The sequence below is a fragment of the Myxocyprinus asiaticus genome, chromosome 46 (genome assembly GCF_019703515.2).
Source record: "Myxocyprinus asiaticus isolate MX2 ecotype Aquarium Trade chromosome 46, UBuf_Myxa_2, whole genome shotgun sequence".
Taxonomy (NCBI): Eukaryota; Metazoa; Chordata; class Actinopteri; order Cypriniformes; family Catostomidae; genus Myxocyprinus; species Myxocyprinus asiaticus.
The window spans coordinates 26876577-26901145 of NC_059389.1; the positions used below are offsets into that span (position 1 = coordinate 26876577).

At 36.5% G+C, this 24569-nt stretch overlaps 1 protein-coding gene across 1 annotated transcript in view; it reads left to right on the plus strand.

Annotated features, from left to right (window-relative positions):
* The first annotated feature begins 435 nt into the window (after nt 1-435).
* The window catches only part of LOC127436304 (WW domain-containing oxidoreductase-like), a 378771-nt gene continuing 354637 nt past the window's right edge, over nt 436-24569 (plus strand). The window contains exons 1-4 of the mRNA XM_051690377.1: nt 436-645; nt 833-897; nt 4999-5056; nt 5523-5692. Coding sequence (XP_051546337.1) covers nt 539-645; nt 833-897; nt 4999-5056; nt 5523-5692 — 400 coding nt within the window. The 5' untranslated portion in view covers nt 436-538. The remainder of the gene's footprint in view (nt 646-832; nt 898-4998; nt 5057-5522; nt 5693-24569) is intronic.

Consider the following 24569-nt stretch of genomic DNA (forward strand, 5'->3'; position numbering starts at 1 on the left):
ACATTTTTGTATAGACCTTTTTGTATAAACCTTAAAGTCTACCAAAAATAAATAAATATAATAATAATAATAATAATAATAATAATAATTGAATTAAAAATCATTTGAACAATTTCACAGATATTACCAAAAAACAAAAACAAAAAAAAAAAACATACAGCACACATTGAGATTTTGTAAAGACTTACCGCAATAGCGAGCAAATTCAAACTAAGCCGTAAAAAACTACATTAAAATTGTAAGAAAGAATAAAAAAAAAAGAAAAAAAAAAGAGAAAGAAACACAGTACACTTTCAAAAAATTAATCGTAGGGCAAAATCTACCTGTTTTTTTTTTTTTTTTTTCTACTTGTAGTTAAAGCTAAAAAACTGAAATTTTTGTTTCCGATCCGCCTACATTTCCCATAAAGCCAATCAACATGACGTCACGTTTTGATTGCGGAAGTGCTGCAGCAGCGTTAGTGTAACGTGAATTTGCTGTCAGATCAATTTCGTTCACAGGTTGAATGAGTTATTAATTTAAAAACAATCAGTCCGTGATGGCAGCTCTTAAGTATGCAGGAATGGATGATACAGACAGTGAAGATGAGCTTCCGCCCGGCTGGGAGGAGAGATCCACTAAAGACGGTTGGGTTTATTATGCCAAGTGAGTATTTAATACCCAAAACACATAAACACAAACACACATGTGACCTCTGCATATGTATTTACACTTCTGATTTATATCCCAGTGAAAGAAAGATTGTGTATTGCAAGCCAATAGCGTTTGTGATATGATTTAAAAGAATGATTGACACCTGACATTGTAAGTCAACAGTAATCATTCATTTCAGCCATGAGGAAATGAAGACCCAATGGGAACATCCCAAAACTGGGAAGAAGAAACGCTGTGCTGGAGGTATGATAATGATGTTATTAACATTAATACTGTAGATGCTATCATTTACAGAGAGATGGACAATCATTCCATAATGCTGTATGAATGTTGAATACACATTAGAGCAGCATTATTAAATTGTATAGTTTGTTTATGCTATGTTGAAATGTTAAATAAACATTTAAATAAATGTAAAAAAGTTTGAACATTTTTGTTTTACATTAATGATTAAGTTAATTACTCTATTCATGATACAAGGATCAAGCAAAGTATTTTAATACATTTAATTTGGTGATTACACTACATTACATTTTTAAAGTACGGATTCACTGATGTATCGGCTGCCAATATTTATCAGACAGTTATTGACCAAATTAAACTATCGACAAACCAAATAGGCATTAAAACACCGATATGAAAAACTGATGGTTTATTTATAATTAATAAACACTTTGTAAAAACTGGTTGACACTCCTAAGAACATGTAATATTAATTTTTTTTTCTATCTTGATCTCACACTAAATGCCATAAATGGACGTGACAGTTGTGGAAACGGCACTTACAAATACATGATGAGGGAAACCATTCAAAACACTTTGAAACCAGCAGACTTTGACTTCTGAGATATCGGTATGATATCCATTAAAGGGTTAGTTCACCCCAAAATGAAAATCCTCTCATGATTTACTTATCTTTAAGCCATCCCAGAGGTGTATGGTCTTTCCTTCTTCAGCAGAACTGAAGTGAAGATTTTTATAAGCAGATTTCAGCTCTGTTTGTCCATACAATGAAAGCGAATGGGTGCCGTGATGCTGCTGGCTATTAGACGGTCCAAAATCATATTTATGCAGCATAAAAGTAATCCACATGACTCCAGTCGATCAATGAATGTCTTCTGAAGCAAATCGGTAGGTTTGTGTTGAAAATAAATCGATAATTAAAACTTTAATAACTTAAAAAAAATGCTTCCTGCCAGCAGTCGACGCATCAGTGACATAAGCGCAATGGCGCCTTAATGTGAGAAGTCGGAAGCATATGCTTTGTATACAACAGAGGAACGAACGTGACGCGAGAGTTAGGTCATTTCAAATATCAACCAGATGCAATGATTTAAAAGTTTTAATTATCGATTTGTTTCTAACACCAACCTATCGATTTGCTTCAGAAGACATTCATTGATCGACTGGAGTCGTGTGGATTACTTTTATGCTGCCTAAATATGACCTTTGGACCATCAAATAGCCAGCAGCGTCATGGCACATATTTGCTTTCATTGTATGGACAAACAGAGCTGAAATGTGCTTATAAAAATCTTCACTTCAGTTCTGCTGAAGAAGGAAAGTCATACACATCTGGGATGGTTTAAAGGTAAGTAAATCATGAGAGAATTTTTATTTTTAGGTGAACTAAGTTCAACACCACCGACTTTAGAAGCATGTGGTAGGGAATCATCACGGACTTCAAAGGGAATAAAAACTCTGCCGTGAAAACCGTTGCCTCTCCCCCGGATGAGCTTAATACTTTTTATGCTCGTTTCGAGGGAAATAACACCGCCCTCGTGGAGAGAGCTCTTGCGGCCAAAGCTACAGAGGTTAGTTCACTCTCCGTCTCGGTAGCGGATGTAACCCGATCCTTCCGACGAGTGAATATCCGTAAAGCCACGGGTCCAGACGGCATTCCGGGCCACATCATCAGAGCGTGCGCGAACCAACTGGCTGGTGTTTTAACGGACATTTTCAACCTTTCCCTCTCTTTGTCTGTAGTCCCCACATGCTTTAAAACATCCACCGTTGTGCCTGTACCAAATCAATCCAAAATCACTTGCTTAAATGACTGGCGTCCTGTTGCTCTGACCCCCATCATCAGCAAATGTTTTGAGAGACTAATCAGAGATTACATCTGCTCTGTGCTGCCTGCCTCACTGGAACCATTGCAGTTTGCTTACTGCAACAACCGCTCCACTGATGATGCCATTGCATCTACAATACACACTGCTCTCTCCCACCTGGAAAAAAGGAACACATATGTGAGAATGCTGTTTGTAGACTACAGCTCAGCATTCAACACCATAGTGCCCTCCAAGCTTGATGTAAAACTCCGGGCTCTGGGCTTAAACAGCTCGCTGTGCAGCTGGATCCTGGACTTCATGTCAAGCAGACGCCAGGTGGTTAGAATGGGCAGCAACATCTCCTCATCACTGACCCTCAACACTGGAGCCTTGCAGGGCTGTGTTCTCAGCCCACTCCTGTATTCCCTGTACACACATGACTGTGTGGCAACACATAGCTCCAATGCCATCATTAAGTTTGCTGATGATATGATGGTGGGAGGTCTGATCACTGACAATGATGAAACGGAGGAGGTGCACACGCTGGTGCCAGGAGCACAACCTCTCCCTCAACGTCAGCAAGACCAAGGAGCTTGTAGTGGACTTCAGGAGAAAAGACAGAGAACACAGCCCCATCACCATCAATGGAGAACTGGTGGAGAGAGTCAGCAAATTCAAGTTCCTTGGTGTCCACATCACAGAGGAACTCACATGGTCCGTCCACACTAAGGCCGTTGTGAAGAAGGCTCATCAGCGCCTCTTCTTCCTGAGACGGCTGATGAAGTTTGGAATGAACCGCCACATCCTCACACGGTTCTACACCAGCACTGTAGAGAGCATCCTGACTGGCTGCATCACTGCCTGGTACGGCAACAGCACTGCCCTCAACCGCAAAGCCCTGCAAAGGGTGGTGTAAACTGCCAGACACATCATCGGAGGTGAGCTTCCCTCCCTCCAGGACATATATACCAGGCGGTGTGTGAAAAAAGCTCGGAGGATCATCAAAGACTCCAGCCACCCGAGCCATGGGCTGCTCTCATTGCTATCATCAATCAGGCGGAATCGCAGCATCAGGACCCGCACCAGCCTACTTCATGACAGCTTTTTCCCCCAAGCAATGGGGGGGGGGGGCTGTGCAGTGTATTTTTATTGTATACAGGCTTCATATTTTGTGTATATTGTATATTATTAGGTGTATATTGTGTTGTGTAAAAAGATGTGTAAATTGTGTTATGTGTAAATCAGATGTTTATTGTAATTGTCAAACTTCTATGTTGCTCGGAACTGCACCCAAGACTTTCACCCACTGTTACACTTGTGTATATGGTTGAGTGACAATAAAGGGATTTGATTTGATTTATTCCTTTAATGTTGCGTGATTGATTGAATTAAGAATGAAATCGCAATATGGCTTTGTGCGATTACTAAAACTTAAAAGGTTGCATTTTAAACTGTTTTAGAAATACAAAATAACCTTTTTTCATATAAATTATGTTATCATATGTAGTTTTTCTTTTTAGTTTTTTTCTTGTATTTATCTTTCACTGTGGCTCTCTTAAAAATTTTGGCCTGTTGTGTGCTCAACAGATCCAATCCATGTTCAATGGAAATGTTTTATTATTAGAACAGTGAAAAAACTTTTGTACCTTGAAAGGGATTATATGGGATGGGAGGCGGCGAGAACCGGCTTGACAATATAAATAAAGTTTAATGATAAACACACAAACATAAACACATACAGGGCAGCTGCCTGTAGTTCTCTCTCTCTCTCTCTCTCTCTCTCTCTCTCTCTCTCTGGAACTTCCGTCTCTGGTCGCCTTTATCCCTTGCTCGCCTCATCAGGCTGACTGAGGTCCGGGCGTGCGTCGTTCCGGCCCGGCCCCACCCTCCTCCACGCCACATACCTCTTTTTACATTTCTAAAGCATTTAAAACAGTGATCTGATGACAAAATAAAGGAAGTTGCAATATATCGGCATCGTTATAGGTCTATATTGTAGTGTTTTGTTAAAATCGGCATCGGCCAAAAAATGTCATATTAGTGCATCCCTATTTTAGTAATTAAGTAATTAAATTGTCATTAGATTGTTTTTAGAAAATTCAAAAATTTGTAAAAACCGATATAGACACACAGACTACATTTATATGAACTTGACACGTGTATTTTAACCTAGATTTTCTCATTTTTATCACCTCGGACAAACTTATTTGTCAATTTGACCCAAATAACATTGTTGGTCTATTGGAAAATGTAACCAGATTCACTGATAATCTATTTTATTTTAATTTTATAGCTTTGCCCTATGGATGGGAGCAGGAAACAGATGACAAGGGTGAAAACTACTATGTCGAGTGAGTTCAGTGAACATGTTATCCTCATCATGGTTTCACAAAATTGTGATGCGTGTTTCAATGAAGTATATTCTCCTAATATACATATAAATTCCTGTCCTAATTTATACTCCTACAATCTTTCTCTTCTGGGAAAACAGACCAGTAATATTAATGACATCATCTTGCACTTATGGGCGTATACAAATTTTTGTCCAATAAAATGCTTCTTAGAACATCTTTTCTCCTAATACTACCTGCAATCGACTAGTAATAGCAAGTAGCAAATCATGGTTCACAGGAGTAGGAAATTGCTACTCACTGTATACAAGATGTACATGTTTTTGTAAGTGCTTTGGTGAGAAAGCTTGTGCAAAACCACTGTGTAAAGTGTTACAGTGTTATAATGCATGTTGTTATGGAGTTCAGTGATGCATGTGCTGATTATTTATGTTTTTTTTTCTGCTCTTTACCTTCTTTTCATCAGTCACATCAACAAACGCATGACGTATTTTGACCCTCGGCAGGCGTTCACTATAGAAGACATGCAGGTGAAGCCCAAACGCTACGATGGTAACACCGCCGCTCTGGAGATACTGCAGGGTCGTGACCTCTCCGACATGGTCATAGTCATCACAGGAGCCAACTCTGGGATTGGTAAGTCACGACTCAAAAAACATAATCAGGGATCATAATAAGACACAAATTGGCTATAACAGGGATCTTCAACAGGAAGTCTGACGTGGTACTGCAGCTTTGATCGCAAACTAATTTTTATCGGTGGACCACTATAAGCATGCTGATACAGTAACTGCCTGCTTCTGAATGCTTAGTTTAATGAGCAAAGAAAACCTGACCATAATAAACCTGCACTAGAAACCAGCTGTGTTCATTACAGTATTTGTCCAGAAGGTGGCACTGTAATATTACCTAATAAATGATCAAAATTTGAGATGGTAAACTTATCACACCATAATGATGGTACTGAGGTTCATTAGCAGTTTAGTTTCACTTGTCATTGTTAAGCTATAATTAATTTATTTGTTTATGAATTCTTAAAGATTTATATTGTGAATGATTGCAGGTGTAGAATAGACAAACTTTTAATATTTTGGCTTATTGTATAAGTGAAAACTAGCCCTGCTTGGAATATGGGACTGCACAATGCCACAGAAATCCACACAGATTTCTTCAATATCCAATTATTACAATTGTACACCCCCCCCCAAATATTTAAGCTAATTTGATTAAACTTGCAACAAGAGTGTAGTACTTTCAGCTCAGCCTCATCCATTTTACCATGTTTAAATCCATTTAGCAGAGTTTTCCCACAATTAGTGGCTAAAAATGTGTAAAATTTGTGCTGATCAAGTATCACAGTTTTAAGTCACTCATATTTTAAATTGACAATTGACAAAACATTCATTTTTTAGTTTTAAAATTCAAGCATTTATAGTCTACAGAAGTCAAGCCACATAGTGTCGTTTAATTAGTAATGATTCAGGGTTTCCACGGTCATGAAAATCTCTCAGATTTAAAGGGATAGTTCACCCAAAAATGAAAATTCTCTCATCATTTACTCACTCTCATGCAATCCCAGATGTGTACGACTTTCTTTCTTCTGTTGAGCACAAACGAAGATTTTTAGAAGAAAATGTCAGCTCTGTAGGTCCATACAATGCAAGTGAATGGTGGCCAGAACTTTGAAGGTCCAAAAAGCACATAAAGGCAGCATAAAAGTAATCCATAAGACTCCAGTGGTTAAATCTATATCTTCAGAAGCGATTCAAGTGTGGGTGAGAAACAGATCAATATTTAAGGTCTTTTTTTACTTGAAATTCTCCTCCCTGCCCAGTAGGTGGTGATGTGCACAAAGAATGCGAATCGGCAAATACAAAAGAAGAAGAATGTGAAAGTAAAAGTGGAGATTTATAGTAAAAAAGGACTTAATTATTGATCTGTTTCACACCCACACCTATCATATCACTTCTGAAGATATGGATTTAACCAATGGAGTCGTGTGAATTACATTTATGCTGCATTTGTGTGCTTTGGAGCTTCAAAGTTTTGGTCACCATTCACTTGCATTGTATGGACCTACAGAGCTGAAATATTCTTCTAAAAATCTTCATTTGTGTTAAGAAGAAAGTCATATACATCTGGGATAGCATGAGGGTGAGTAAATGATGAGAGAATTTTTTATTTTAGGTTGAACTCAAATCAAGAAAAGTCGTGAAAATGTATTATGCAAAAGTTGTGAAAGCCGTGATGATTATAACCAATTATGGTAACACTTTACAGTAAGGTTCCATTTGTTACCATTATTTAACAACATTAGTTAACATGAACTATCAATGAACAATACTTTACAGCATTTATTAATCTTATTTAATGTTAATTTCAACATATACAGGTGCATCTCAATAAATTAGAATGTCGTGGAAAAGTTCATTTATTTCAGTAATTCAACTCAAATTGTGAAACTCGTGTATTAAATAAATTCAATGCACACAGACTGAAGTAGTTTAAGTCTTTGGTTCTTTTAATTGTGATGATTTTGGCTCACATTTAACAAAAACCCACCAATTCACAATACATCATAAGACCAATAAAAAAAACATTTTTAGTGAATTGTTGGCCTTCTGGAAAGTATGTTCATTTACTGTATATGTACTCAATACTTGGTAGGGGCTCCTTTTGCTTTAATTACTGCCTCAATTCGGCGTGGCATGGAGGTGATCAGTTTGTGGCACTGCTGAGGTGGTATGGAAGCCCAGGTTTCTTTGACAGTGGCCTTCAGCTCATCTGCATTTTTTGGTCTCTTTGTTTCTCATTTTCCTCTTGACAATACCCCATAGATTCTCTATGGGGTTCAGGTCTGGTGAGTTTGCTGGCCAGTCAAGCACACCAACACCATGGTCATTTAACCAACTTTTGGTGCTTTTGGCAGTGTGGGCAGGTGCCAAATCCTGCTGGAAAACAAAATCAGCATCTTTAAAAAGCTGGTCAGCAGAAGGAAGCATGAAGTGCTCCAAAATTTCTTGGTAAACGGGTGCAGTGACTTTGGTTTTCAAAAAACACAATGGACCAACACCAGCAGATGACATTGCACCCCAAATCATCACTGACTGTGGAAACTTAACACTGAACTTCAAGCAACTTGGGCTATGAGCTTCTCCACCCTTCCTCCAGACTCTAGGACCTTGGTTTCCAAATGAAATACAAAACTTGCTCTCATCTGAAAAGAGGACTTTGGAACACTGGGCAACAGTTCAGTTCTTCTTCTCCTTAGCCCAGGTAAGACGCCTCTGACGTTGTCTGTGGTTCAGGAGTGGCTTAACAAGAGGAATACGACAACTGTAGACAAATTCCTTGACATGTCTGTGTGTGTTTGATGCCTTGACCCCAGCCTCAGTCCATTCCTTGTGAAGTTCACCCAAATTCTTGAATCGATTTTGCTTGACAATCGAAAGGCTGCGGTTCTCTCGGTTGGTTGTGCATCTTTTTCTTCCACACTTTTTCCTTCCACTCAACTTTCTGTTAACATGCTTGGATACAGCACTCTGTGAACAGCCAGCTTCTTTGGCAATGAATGTTTGTGGCTTACCCTCCTTGTGAAGGGTGTCAATTATTGTCTTCTGGACAACTGTCAGATCAGCAGTCTTCCCCATGATTGTGTAGCCTAGTGAACCAAACTGAGAGACCATTTTGAAGGCTCAGGAAACCTTTGCAGGTGTTTTGAGTTGATTAGCTGATTGGCATGTCACCATATTCTAATTTTTTGAGATAGTGAATTGGTGGGTTTTTGTTAAATGTGAGCCAAAATCATCACAATTAAAAGAACCAAAGACTTAAACTACTTCAGTCTGTGTGCATTGAATTTATTTAATACACGAGTTTCACAATTTGAGTTGAATTACTGAAATAAATGAACTTTTCCACGACATTCTAATTTATTGAGATGCACCTGTACATTTTTCAAATCAAAAGTTGTGTTTGTTAACAGTTAATGCACTATGAACAAACATGAACTAACAATGAACAATTGTATTGTAAAAGATTAATAAATGCTGTAAATATTGTTCATTGTTAGTTCATGATACCTAATGCATTAACTAATGTTAACAAATGGAACTCTATTGGAAAGAGTTACCTTAAATATTCTTCATATTCTTAACACTAATCAGTCTCCTTTAATGTAAATCTTAAAATAACTTGCAAAACAAACATAAGATGTATTAGACATTTACACTGAAATAAATTCCATATTAAAGATAATAATTATCACATGGACCTGCTGATCATACTTTATGGTCTGTGTTAATTGTAATGGGAGTTTGTAGTGTAATGTGATTGTAACACTAGAGGGCAGAGAAGCGCTGCGTGTTACTCTGCAGGATTCTGGCCAATTTCAGGAATGCCTCCATAAATAATGAAAGAAAATATCTAGGAATAAGATAAACTTCTTTCATTTTTAAATCTATTAATATAGTGTGATTATCACGATTACTATTGTATGGTGTTAGTCATAAATCATATGAACAATATAATCACAATTGTTTTCTATTTTAAGCGTCAAATGGCCTTAGGCCAAATTTTTTCCAATATAGCCTCTGTTTAAAGATTATTTATATTACACTGATATCCCTGAAATTTTTTGTAAATATTTTGTAACACATCATGCTTAAATATTTATGTATTTTAGGTATTTAACTATATTTAAAACCATACCACCAAACAGTGATTGTATGTCACTGACTTTTCAATAAGGTTCCATTCGTTAACATTAGTTAATGCATTAGGCATCATGAACTAACAATGAACAATACTTTTACAGCATTTATTAATCTTGGTTGATGTTAATTTCAACATATACATTTTAAAATCAAAAGTTGTATTTGTTAACAGTTAATGCACTATGAACTAACATGAACTAACAATGATCAAATGTATTCTTATTAACTAACTAACATTAACAAAGATTAATAAATTCTGTAAAAAATATATTGTTCATCGTTAGTTCATGATAGCTAATGCATTAACTAATGTTTACAAATGGAACCCTATTGAAAATCTTTTCTTTAGGGTGCTTTACCCAAATAATTTCAATCACAAAAGTTATATTTCATTGAAATAATTGTGTTTGTCATTTTACATTCAAGTATTTAATGCATGAATATGGCAGTAGGATTTCTCTGGTAATAAGCCTCATCATGTAGTAATTAATTAAAGTAGGTGGGGTTATATTATTTTACTGATACTCTACTGTATTTTATTAGTCCTGTATGAAAACACACTTACAATTGTCCCTCTTCCATGGTAATGGAAACAAATGCTCTTTTGTTTCCTCTATCTCTCCTCTCTGTCTCTCTCGCTCTGTCTCTTGTTAACGTGTTCTCTGGTTGTGGAGCGGTACACCTGCACCCGTGCATTGATCTTGTGGTGTGTGTTTGACCTCGGCTGATGCCTCCCATTCATTCCCATTAGTGACTTGGGCGCTTTCCTTAATTCTCCTCTATTGAACCAACTAAAAGTTACTTACCATCTAAAGTAGTGCTCACTTCACTCAAACACCACGTCACAGCAATCAACAGAATCTGACCTGAGACCTTTGCACAGACTTTGGTTAAATGTTCTGTTTCCACGAAAAGAAAAACAGTGTTTTATGAGCTTGGCACTAAGCTTGCCACAAAAATGATATTTATATAATTGAAAATTATATTTCTATTCACAAATATATTCAAATAATTGTATATAGGGCAAACTGGGGCTAGTTGTCACATGATTAATTTATCATAATGGCTATGTCTCCGTAACTGCTGTATATACTTTTTAGTCGAAAGTCCAAATACACAAATGCTTCTTTTCCATGTTACCTTTTACAATTTTGCTGTGAAACAATAGTTTTGAGTTTCATAAATGTTTTAAATGTTTTGCTGAAAAGCCATTAATGGCTGTTAAATGGCAGGTTCTATTGTGACAACTTACCCCAAATAGGGTAAATGCTCTATGAACTGTATCTTATTTCCTGGGCAATAACAAAGGAAATTTTGTGTCCTTTTTGTGTCGATGATTTATCTTGAGGAAAATATGATAATTGAAAGAATGACATAAACGCATTTGTCTAACAATGAACATTTCTAACTAATGCATTAGGGACAATACTACAAACTGACTGTATATTTGTACTACCGAGGCAGAAGTATAATATCCCAACAGCACCTAATATAGACTTCCTAGTTTCTCCCAATGTGAATTTTTTTCTACACGAGTATCAATTTTTTTTGTAGCAGACTATCATACATAAATCATAAATCTTTCATTTGGATTCACTTTATCTCCGTCCCGATATACCTGGTTGGCAGGTGTCTTATTTCAGAACTATTTTTTGATGCTGGAGTCAGTTCTGTTGTTTAAGTGTAGTGTGTAGCACGGGCTATTTTTGTAGCTCCATACACCCCACGCAGTAGTCGTGGGGTGTATGGAGGGATCCTCTCGGCTGCTGGTCTCTGATAGTGATGGATGCTCCGTGACGGTCACTGCGCTGTAACGTGCCTCTGTTTGTCTTTTTGAATCGCAGCGCTGCGACGTAAATGCATGTGTACATTTATGGGCTTCAGTATTTATTCTGTTCCTATTTCAGTTCATCACTTCTTATGGATGAGGCTGGTAAACCTGGGAATACAGGCACTGACGGCGATGTTGTTCACTAGAGGTGACACATACGCAGTGTTACTCTGTGTATGAAACCAACAAACAAACCAGCATGTCTGTGTTTGATTTGGAAGAGTTTCAATGGACGGAAATTACGATGTACTGATGTATGAATTTACAGAAATTAAATATTTATGTGATTTGTTACATTTTTTTTTAATATATTTAAATCTCCCATCTTTATATGCAGAGACAACTAGCAGTAAGCCTAAATTTGTACGTTGGTTTAATTGAAAAGTGTAATTTTGTGGCTCTGTGGCACTATCAGAATGTTGGTTTGGGGGCCTGTCCAGCAGGGTTCCAGACTAAAAAAATTATTACATAGCCATTTGCTCCTCAACTGAAACCTTGTGCTGTTTTTAGTTGCCAAACTACAGAATTCTTCGATTTAGATGGTTGTAGAAGCAAGAAAGAAAGCTGAAGGAAAGAAAGACGGCTGTTTATTGATTAATCAGCCTGTAATAATAATAATAAATTAAAAAAAGAATATATATATAATATATATGTGTGTACACTATACACTGATCAGCCTTAAAACAACCTGCCTAATATTGTGTAGGTCCCCTCTTGTGCCGCCAAAACAGCGCCAAGTCACATCTCATAATTACTCAGTGTATATGTATTTATACTATAAAAGGAAAGGCTAAGAACATTTAACACATTATTTATATATATATATATATATATATATATATATAATGTGTTAAATGTTCTTAGCCTTTCCTTACTGTGACAGGACGGTTCAGACACAGGCTAAAAGAGTCCAAATTGAAGGAAATCCAAGACACAGTTTATTGTGCTCAACGATAATCCATAATGTTGTTTTTTAAAATACCATTTATTAATTAATTTCAAGAAATCTCTGTTGTGAATATGTATCTTAAATTACGTTATCATTTGTACAATTAATCAGTTCACCCAAAAATTCTGAAATTCTTACATCATTTACTCTAATGCCCCATTTTCTTTCTTCTGCAGAATACAAATGAAGATTTTTAGAATACTTAAGCTCTGTGCAGTCATTTTAATGCAAGTGAATGGTGACTAGAACTTTGAAGGTCCAACAATCACATAAAGGCAGCATAAAAGTAATCCATATGACTCTAGTGGTTTAATATATGTCTTTTGAAGCGATGCAGTTACTTTGGGTAAGAGACACATTTTTTTTAATATAAATCTTCACTTTTACTTTCAGAATGTAAAAGTGAAAGTGGAGATTTATAGTAAAAAAGGACATAAATATTGATCTGTTTCTCACCCACACCAATCATATTGCTTCTGAAGATATGGATTTAACCACTGGAGTCTTAATGGATTACTTTTATGCTGCCTTTTTGTGATGTTTGGACCTTCAAAGTTCTGGCCACCATTCACTTGCATTGTATGGACCTACAGAGCTGAAATATTCTGTTAAAATCTTCATTTGTGTTCTGCAGAAGAGAGTCATACACATCTGGGATGGCGTGAGAGTGAGTAAATGATGAGAGAAGTTTCATTTCTTTAAGTCTAACGAACCTAAAGTACACATCACAGTAACAGTTCTCATTACTGAAAAATGCCTCGCACTTCAGTGAGGGAGTCTGATTCCCTGTATGATTCGCTGAGAAAGTGATACTGAGCCTGAGCTCCTGAGTTTGAACAAATTTTGTGAATCTTTTCAGCTGATTCATGATTCATTAAAAAGACCCGTTTCAGAAAGGTCAGTTGTTTATGAATCGGACAACATGACTTGCGCTGTGTTTGTTGTTGCGTGCAAAGAGCTTATCTCAACAGAAATAGTGAAAAGCGGCGTAAGACACACTGAAGTGTGATCTAAAGATGTAATTCAATAACTCACAAGATGATAATCTGATGAAACCGCATACAAAGTTTTCCCGACTGTTGTCAATGGTGACTAGATTTTAAATGATTGGTGTAGCTACTTATTTGTTTTTGTCGCATTTGTGACCATTTAATCGCAATCTGGAGCCCTGCGTCCAGCCTGACACAGTAACATTGGTTCAACCGATGGCAAATGAGTGGAATGTTCGGGAAACCAGTTAATAAAAACAATTACATTTAATAAAACAATTCAGTTCTGTTTGGTGCAGAAATTACACACTTTACCTTTAAAGCAAGGTCCACGATAATCCGTTTCAGTTTCCTAACATCATTGTTTTTAAAGTATGCGGTTATGGAGAGCATTTTCGAAGTCTCTGCTTTCGGTGTAGGAAAACACGTTAGTGTGGATGAGAAGACTAAACGTAGCGAAATAAATGATTTTTCAAACAAAAACGAATTAGTGTGGACGTGACCTACAACTAAACATTCAAATCCTAAACTTTCTAAAAAAACAAACATTCCAAACCCTGTCTGTTGGTTTTGATGACATGTAAACAAAATGTTTTTTTATTTTTCTATTTATTGGTGCTTTACATTTTTTTATTTTTTTGGGGGGGGATTTTTCCTCTTTTTCTCCCAATTTGGAATGCCCAATTCCCAATGTGCTCTAAGTCCTCGTGGTTGCGTAGTGATTCGCCTCAGTCCGGGTGGTGGAGGACGAATCCCAGTTGCCTCCGCGTCTGAGACAGTCAACTCGCGCATCTTATCACGTGGCTTGTTGAGCGCGTTACCACAGAGACATAGCACGTGTGGAGGCTTCACGCCACCCACCGTGGCAACCACGCTCAACTCACCATGCGCCCCACCGAGAACGAACCACATTATAGCGATCACGAGGAGGTTACCCCATGTGACTCTACCCTCCCTAGCAACCAGGCCAATTTGGTTGCTTAGGAGACCTGGCTGGAGTCACTCAGCACGCCCTGGATTCGAATTAGCAAACTAGTGAGCTCCAGAGGTGGTAGCCAGCGTATTTTACCACTGAGCTACCCAGGCGCCCGGTGCTTTACATTTTTGTAAATGTGAAATTTAGTTGTTTTTTTTTATTTCTTACTTAAAGGACCACTTAGTAATTTTTTTTACCCCTAATATATATTGGTCAGTATAAGTCCAATATCGCATTCAATCCACCTTTAAGGTCTTTTCGCTTTTTACAACAAAAACAAACCCCCGACCCATCGCCCTGTTATGGAAGTGAAAAGAAAAGGGTAAAATAATAAATAAAAAAAAAAATGCAGTGAATGTAATAATAATATCAATGACATTTTGTTCTTTAACACTTCAAAATGTTTTTTTGGCGGTTAAGAGGCTCAGTGTCTTTAACCGTTGTTTTGACTTGTCTAAAGCATGGCACATTGTGTCATTCTGAATCTCATCTCCTAGTTGTTTTGCAGAAAGCTCAGGATCAGAGCAGGAAATGAGAGCATAAGGTGGCACAGGGGATGAATAACAGGCCATATTGACGGGAAATCTTCTGTTTTATGTTCCTTGATAAATGCCATGCCCGCTATGTATTTCCACTTTAATTGAATTTTGATGGCTGTATGACTGTGTTGCTGTGCCCTCTCACCAGGGCCGTGTCGCTGGGTCTCTCTCTCGGCTAAAGGATTAGATGATGGAGTAACTCATTGGTTTTTCTTTCTCTAGATAAAGTGCAACATTTTGTGGTTGAGTGGTAGATTGAGGCTGATTTGTTCAACTTAACCTACACTAAATTGATTCAGACCCCTGTATTTACTGCCTTTCTTTGTGTATCAATAGGAAGGCCTATCCTTATATTACACATTTAAACAATAAGCATGCAGATGGAGAATCTTGTTTACTTTTTTTTTTTATTACATTTTTTGCCTAATTGCTTTCTGCTACCAATAAGACTGTAGTACTCGAAGCTCAGCTTGTTTAACACATTTTACCGTGTTTAAACCAACTTCTGGAGATTTTTCCCCCAAAATGAGTGCAGCAATTGCTAAAAAAGTCAGCAGATTTTGTCTGGGACTGGCAATAAGGTACGTGAGGCTGTGCTATATTATCAGTATAGTCACAGCTAAAGGGTGTTGGTAGGCATGACCTTGAGTGCCATATTGCTTTTATAAAATGGTTACTGCATAAGAAAATATTAAGGACACAATTTAATAATTTTTTAAAATTATTTTTATTAAGTGGCGTCATTCCCCTAAGCCTCATCTCATAATTAAACGTAGCTATTCGTACATAACATTTAAACCTGCATTTGTGCATGTTTGGATACATTTTGGTACATGGATACATGATTTAGAAACGTACAAAATATTTGAGTAGTTACATTTTTACTATTTTTATAGACATTTCAGATCACTTAAAGGGATAGTTCACCCAAAAATGAAAATTCTCTCATCATTTACTCACCTTCATGCCATCCCAGATTAATATGACCTTCTTTCTTCTGCAGAACACAAATGAAGATTTTTAGGAAGAATATTTCAGCTCTGTAGGTCCATACAATGCAAGTGAATGGTGACCAGAACTTTGAAGCTCCAAAAAGCACAAAGTCAGCAGAAAAGTAATTCATAAGACTCCAGTGGTTAAATCCATGTCTTCAGAAGTGATATGATAAGTGTATGTGAGAAACAGATAAATAATTAAGTCATTTTTTACTATAAATCTCCACATTCACTTTCACATTCTTCTTCTTTTGTTTTTGGCAATTTTCCAATCTCCGTGCAAATTGGCACCTACTGGGCATGGAGGAGAATTTATAGTAAAAAATACCTAAATATTGATCTGTTTCTCACCCAAACTTATCATATCGCTATGGATTTAACCACTGGAGTCGTATGGATTACTTTTGCTGCCTTTTTGCGATTTTTGGAGCTTCAAAGGTCTGGTCACCATTGACTTATTGTATGGACCTACAGAGCTGAAATATTCTTCTAAAAATCTTAATTTGTGTTCAGAAGAAGAAAGAAAATTCATACACATCTGGGAGTAAAGGATGAGAGAATTTTAATTTTTTTGGTGAACTATGCCTTTAAACGTACCTCTAAACCTAATCACTTTTCAACAACATAAAAAACAAAAACATAAAAGGTATATAAATGTACATTGACAGTAATTTTAATTGCAATATACTAAACCATTTCCAAGTAATATAGTTCTTTGAAATGAGTTGAAAACAGTACCAGAAATCACACAGAACAGAATGAAATCAGTATTATGTCAAATTAGGTGAAAGCATCAACTGCGTTAAATAAATGTGACAGTATTGAACATTTAATTTTCCTCATCGATTATAAATAAAATTGAATAAAATGAACTGATTAATTCCAAGAATCCGATTCAATAATGATTCGTAAAATCTGTGCATCTTTAAAGTTGTTCATACGTAAAATGATTACATTTTAAATGCTGTCAATGCATCAGTATTGTACTTTTCACTGTCTATGTGTTGTTCTGCTCGAAGATAATACACAATAATAAACGAAGGTTAAGAGTTGGCCTCTATGTGTGCTGTGCAGTGATATACAGTACACAGTAGCTAAGTGAACAAGTATTCCATGTCTCATAGGTGTTACTATATTGTGTAATTTAGCACTGCTGAATCAGCATCCTGGATGTGGAATTCTCCATTTTATAATTCACACAATAATTATACACAATTATGCAAGTATTTTAACAAGTAAGAAAAACAAACTTTACTTTCCATCTATGGTTCCTTTTACATTTTAGTAGGCTCTATAGTCCTCCTGTGGAGGCTATTATTGATATTGAGTGTCGGAGGAAATAGAATCTGAGACTTTTAATGTGCGTTTCATGTCCGTTTTTGATGAATCTGTTTATTGGCTCTGTAATGAACAGAAGGAATGGGTGGTTAGTCAAATTATTGAGCGTTATTAACCTTGGATGAAATTCACAAAGCGCAGAAAAAACTGATGGAACATGCAAGAAAATTACAACTGGGGATAAAATGTTCGATAATGATTACGATCTCAATACCACCCCAGTGAGTGGCCGGAATGCATATATATATATATATATATATATATATATATATATATATATATATATATATATATATATATATATTTAAGGTCTTTTACCGGCTTTTAAAGATGGAAAGATTTTAAAACAGTTAGGAGTGGTTGAATGTCAACTCAAGTGGTTTATGGATCCAGTTTTCTTTTACTATTTTTGTGAGAGTGGAGATTTAAGATTTAACTCGATGCACTCGTCTCTCTCTCTCTCTCTCTCTCTCGCTGCCTCTTTAAAAGTAGTTCAATGAGAAATGTAGCTTCTGTCATAATTTATTTACCCTCATGTTGTTACAAACCTGTTTGACTTTATTCAGTGGAACACAAAAGGAGAAATTTAAGAATTTCCATGCCACTCTTTTCCACATAATGAAAGCGACAGACACTGTCAAACTCCCCCCCCCCCAAAAAAAGCAAGATTAAAGAAAAAATAGCACCATAAAAATGACTTCTTTGCTATATTTCAAGTATTCTGAAGTCATACAATAGATTTGTGTAAGGAACAGACAGAAATTATTGTTCATTTAATTTTATAATATACAGATTAAAGTAGGGCTGTCATTCAGTTCAAATTTTTAATTGAATTAATTACATGACATGCCGATTAATTAATCAAATGAATCATAATTAATCACATATAAATGATAGTTGCTTTTTGGAACTATTGGTTATCGGCAAAAATCTGTGTCAATAATTTTTTTTCCCTCATTTTATTTTATTCCTCATCAATAAACTTCATCTGGTGAAACATATACATATAAACTCTTCATCTGGTAAATATATAGGCTATAAAAAGCATAATTTGGTAAATACTTACATATATACCATTGTAAGTTAGCCTAGTCTCTGTTATTTCAAAATAAGAGTCCCGTGTGGATTTCAGATTTGTTTAAAGTTGAAAGTCCTGTAATGCACCAAATATATATTTTTCTAGTTATTATTGAGATTTTGGTTGCACAATAAACTGCCTTTGGGATTTTTTTTCATTTTGGACTCTTGTAGCCTCAATGTCTGTGCCCTTCATAGTAAGGAAAAGCTTTTTTTAAATAATTCTATAAATGTATTTTTAAAAACTGTCGGCCGATTAATCGGTTATCGGCTTTTTTGACCACCGTAGTTATTGTATCGGCAAAATCCGCTATCAGTCGACCTCTAGTTTTAGGTAGACCCATATATATCGATTTTACCAATTAATCGGTGCCGATAGTTGCTTTTTGGAACTATCAGTTATCTGCAACATTCTGTCGAAAGTTGCCAATAGTTTTTTCAGAATTTAGTAATTTAAAAAAATAAGTGTCCCCACTGTGTTTCGAGTTTGTTTATAATTAAAAGTCCTGCATTATGTACCAAATATTCATTTTTCTTCTAGTTATTATTGGGATTTTGGTTGAACAAAAAATTGCATCTGGGATTTTATTCATTTTGGACTCTTTGTCTTTTCCTGCCATGATAAAGAAATAATAAGATTTTTTTGTTATTATTACATTCTATAAATCAGTTTGAAAAACTATCAGCCAATTAATCGGTTATCGTCTTTTCCCACCACCTTAGTTATCGTATCGGCAAAATCCACTATTGGTCAACCTCTAGTTTTTAGTATATTTGTCAAGATAAAAGTAGCTGAAACTTTGAAAAGCTTGTTTTGAGATCCATGCATTCTGTTGTCAAGAATGCATCCTGTGTAACCAGCTCACTTTCTGTGGTTGTGCTGCTTGTGAGGTTTGTTAAGACATGCTCACTGTCCCCTGCTGATGCGGCTCACAAAAAAACAAAGTTACATGGACTTCAAGCTTGTTGGTAGGAAAATTAATACTTTTATACGTACTCAAAATTGATGTATGGTTCAGGAGGCATGATTAATTTTTTAACACGTTATTTTCTATATAGTTAGTTGCTCTAAATGAACACGTTAAAATGACAGCCCTAGTAAAATGATAACTTTCCCCTCCGCCAAAGCTCTAAATTGGATGATGGCAGGGTCCGAGTGTGGAAACGTGCATAAGGGGATGCCATGGGGATGGGGTGACTGATGTGAACGTAAGGCACAATGATTAATGGCAATGTGATTTAGCCGAGGCCACTTGAGGGTCAAAGATGGAGTTTGTGAGGGGAGGGCGGCAGAGGGCAGCTAGGGGCAACAGCAGCAGGGGTAATAGAACAGCGTGGGGCTGGTCAGGTGGAACTCCACTCCTCACACTCCGGTAATTAGAAACCATACATTTCACTTTGGCCATGACAACGCCTCCCCCAAACCCAAATGAAGATGGGGGTGATATTAATGGTGTAAATTAAGGCTCCCCGCAGACCGACAGGAATGCCAGACTACCTATTTTAACCCAAATGTACTGTATATACCCCACCTGCTGTGCTCTTGTTTTGCACCTCTGATGCTTTATGACCATACATGGTCATTTGAGCCGCCCTGCAGGTAGAATTGGAAAGCAGAAACGGAGCCATCAGTATAGCTTTTAAACTGGAATGTAAACTTAGTTAAGATCTTCATGTTGTGTTTATACGTACATCTACAGTCCAATTCCACGTCTACTATGTGGAACATGCAACACACACTGCAATGTGTAATTGATGCGCTAAAAATTACTAAAGAAATGGGACACCAAATGGAAGCAATAGCATTTCCATTTCCATTGAACTGCCCAAATGAGGTGTGTTGCTCATCTCTCCCCAGTAATCTCTGTCCACTAGAGGTCTGGGGCTCGACCTCAAACCTTACAGGACCTGACAAACCGTTGGGTTTTGGTCCAGGTTCGGGTCAGTTTTTCAAGTATAACTTCGGGTTTTGGTTAGGTTTCAGGTTTGTAATTAATGAACAAAATAAACTATTACTGTATTGTAAATATTTGAATTAAACATATATTTTTGAATATGATATAGGCTAAATTTATTTAACATATAATATTATTCTTTCATTTTAATGGAACTTGTTTCATGCATGGGCTCTCACTTACAGACATGTGCAAACAGAAAAGTTAGGGGCTGTTCACACCGAATGTGTCACAGACACATGCATCAAAGATTTCTCGTACTGTATTGTTCAGCACAGCATTATATATCTTTGTAAGAACAGGAAAAGCAGTACTCTATCCAATGAGATCAATCATTACCCTATTTGGAAAGACATACATAAAGATTCTGCATTAATTATGTAAATGAAACAAAATATTCTAGAACAGAAGAGTGGTATTTAAACCCTTTCCGCATGATTTCCGTTACTGACACACACACACACACACACTATGAAAATAGGACTATTGTCAAATGTAAGCTTAAACATATGTCAACTGAGAGGTCAACTAAGAGGTGTTGTTTCTTTTCTCTCACGCATCTTGAGATACCTGCGTTCTGTTTTGTTGCATTGCATCGTTTCATTGCGTTGCATCTAGCTTTTTTCCCCGAAGGTGTTGCAGTGTTTGATAAACGATAAGCCAATGTTTTTTTTCTTTTTTTTTCCCCATTTAGTCTTTTTAGGGTCCACCATGCCTTGTTAAAACTGTGTGGGGGGAATTCACTAAGAATTAATTGTGCCCCTTTTACGTGCTGCCCTCGTAAGTTTCCTGGTGAAATAAGCACTAGAGGCGCTACAACAATTGTGCGTTTTATTCACTTTCACACAAATCACGAGTTACTAAAATTTTCACTCTGTTACTCACACACTGCCATGTTATGGTATGGAAACACTTTTATTCTAACGCAGAATTTGAAAAAAGACACATTTTAAAGCTTCTGTAACAGACACACCTACATTTACACACTTATTCAAGTGTGATTTAACTTTTGTGGTAGCTCACCTGATAGAGTGTTGGACTTAGAGGACTGCAGCTTGAGACCAGTCAAGAACGAAAGCTGACACGTGAGATAAAAGTGTCATAAAAGAGACACAATATGACATGACTGCTTCAGTAAATGTGCTTTTTATGTCGCATTTGCGATAAGAACCCTATCGGTTGGGTTTATGTTAAGGATGTCTGTTTTGTTCACCTCTCATTTATCTTTAAGGACACTATTGGATAGGTTTAGGTTAAAGTTTTAGGTTAGGGAAGTACTTTTTACTCGTTAAAACCTCCATCTAAAAACCTTGTCTGATTACGACACCATTTCACTCGCTTTTGGCACCCCCCGCTAGACATTACACTGGGAAACTGCAGGCAAAAGTGTAATACAATGCGTAATCTTGGTCTGCAAAAATGTTGCCACGGTCACGTAATTTTAATGGGATCAGGCTGAAATCGCTACTCAACACAATTTGCACACGCAGGCCGATTCGGAGCACTATATAGCGGAGGATGCAGCAGACCACCGTCATCTGACACATTTTGGCAGGACTGAACAGCATCACTCCACTACTGTGATCCAGACACTTTACATGCCGAAAGTGCATCAAGAAATATGCCAGGTTATAAAGCTCTTCTCCATTATTTGATCATTATTTGATGAATTACTTCTGATATGATTGATAGATAAAGTACACAAACATCTCTTTCAATAACATTCCTTTTACCTGGCGTTAATGGCACGATATAATTGCGGCAGGCAATTTTTGTGAATAGTAGTATATAAGACGCAGGTTTTTGCGCTGAAATACCACATGCAAAAGTGGCGCAACTCTTTAGTGATTTTGCCACTGTATGTTTAACGTCACTATATACTGTTATGAATGTCACTTACAACGCCTAAAAAACCCCCACATCGTATTGGAACAAATTTACTTGCTTGGAGAAGACATTATAAAGAGAGAGTGATTTTGGGTTCAGCCTTAAAATTTTACTGCATCGGTAAGGCCATGTTCAGGCTTCAACTTCAGCCACTCTTCACTATACTGTAAATCTGTCTAATAATGAACAAAGCCAAAAAACACAAATCTAGGGCAGAAGTGAGAGGGATGAAAAAGAAAATCACTGAGAATCATGCGAGCGAATCAGAATGTTTCTCAGTCTAGCACTTTGTTTATCTTGGATCCTTCTTCCATTTGTATCTCCAAAATGAACATGTCCAGTAGAGACCAGGATGTGACCAGGAGAAGAACTCAGCACAATAAAATCATTAGCTGACCCAGAGGTCATCTCTGGAACATCCCGTCCTTACATTGTTAACACACAAAACTAAAACCTTTTATTTGCTCAAGTACAGCAGTTCTCAACTGGTTGCAGGTCTCTTTAGTGAGGGTCACGGACAGCAGGGATAAAGCAGTTCTACATGCAAATAAAGTAATGCATTGTTAGGATAGCAAAATAAACAGGCTTATCCTGTTTTAAAAGGGAGGTGAAAACACTTTCCAGATCTTGTGTTGCTGACATCAAAGCCTGTGCATCAAATCAATAATAACTTAATATAGTGGTCATATAACTGACCTTGTATTTTAATTTGATCTTTAAACAGCCGTGAAACGTCTCACTAGTTTAGCGGGATTTCTCCCTGCACATGTGCTAGATCTCTCTGCCTCCGTTTGGTGAACAAGCAGAATCATTATGTCCAAATTAATGTCAAGCCCCTCTTATTTCCATAAATAATACACGGCGGGTCGCTGTTGTCATTAAACTTGTTCTAATTTGTTCTCCATTACAAAAAAACAACAGTGTTGATTAATTCACACTTCAAGCTAAACAACAGCCATGATTTTTACAAGGTGACTAGGAGAATTGCTCTTTTCATCAACACTAATACGACACTTTTTTTCTGTTAATAATCTCTGTGCAATGAAAGCACAGTGTTTAATTGTTGTCATGAATCTGCTTTAGTAAATCGCTATTTTCGCTGATGGTTTACTGGCAAGGAAAACATTTCAATTCTCACATTTCTTGTTTGTATTTTGGCTCTATTTCTTGAAACCAAAGCCCTTCGCACAGATACACACAGCGCTCTCCATTACTCCTAATAAGGTGTCATAAAATTTAATTCCATGCTTGGTTTATCAGAGAGGAGTTCTTATCCTGCTCCAATTTTGAGTTTTAATGGGTAATACTCCTTAGCTCTCTCCTCACAATTAGGCCTCCTAGTTACCATTTAATGAAAATCAGATTAAAACATAATCTAATTAAAGTTCATTTTAATCCACGCTATCGTGCAGCCTGTCTGTCGCTCGGAATCATGCAGCACACAACGCACAGTTGGTTAGTTTGCATAGAAGAGGAAGGTCAGACTATCAATCAAGGGTTTTTACATATGCGTGTGTGTTGATGTGTTTTGTGGGGACAAATATGCACTCTGTGCTGTGGCCTAACAGTTAGTGCATTGAGCTTAGATGCATGAGCGCACAACGCAAGTTTGAATCTTGTATCATTTTCTGATCCTGTTTACCTTCTCTTTCACCATCATTTTCTAGGTAAATCCAATGAAAACAAGTTCAATTCACAATGCACACCAAAAAAAGAGAAAAAAAAAAAGAGATATATTTGAAATTAGAAATAATATATTGCATTAAGAAAATAAAGCTTGTTTTAGGACCATTAAGACTTTTGGAATATGATAATTAATACTCAAATTTATTACCATCCAGACATTTTAAATGATTGATAATAGATTTTTTTTTTATCATTGTGTTGCAGAAAAAACAAAAACAAACAAACACTTTAATAGAATGATTTTACATTTTTAAATCAGCATATATTTAAGTCAGTACAATTAATAATATTATGCTGTATAAATACTTACATTTTACTTACAAAATGTAATTAATATATCATAATTTTTTGAGATTTTGTCCTATCACAATAATGAGAATCTTAAGGTCTTAAAAATGCAAAATATAATTTCCAGTGGCGATTACTTTAACCTCCTGAGACCCGAGCGTGACTGCTGTGGTCATTTTCTATTTCCTTTTTTGATTTGTAACTAGTAGCACCTAATAAACAAGCACAATAATATATATACTGTATAATAATAATCATCTAGACCAAATAGTTTTACTGAAAATGTAT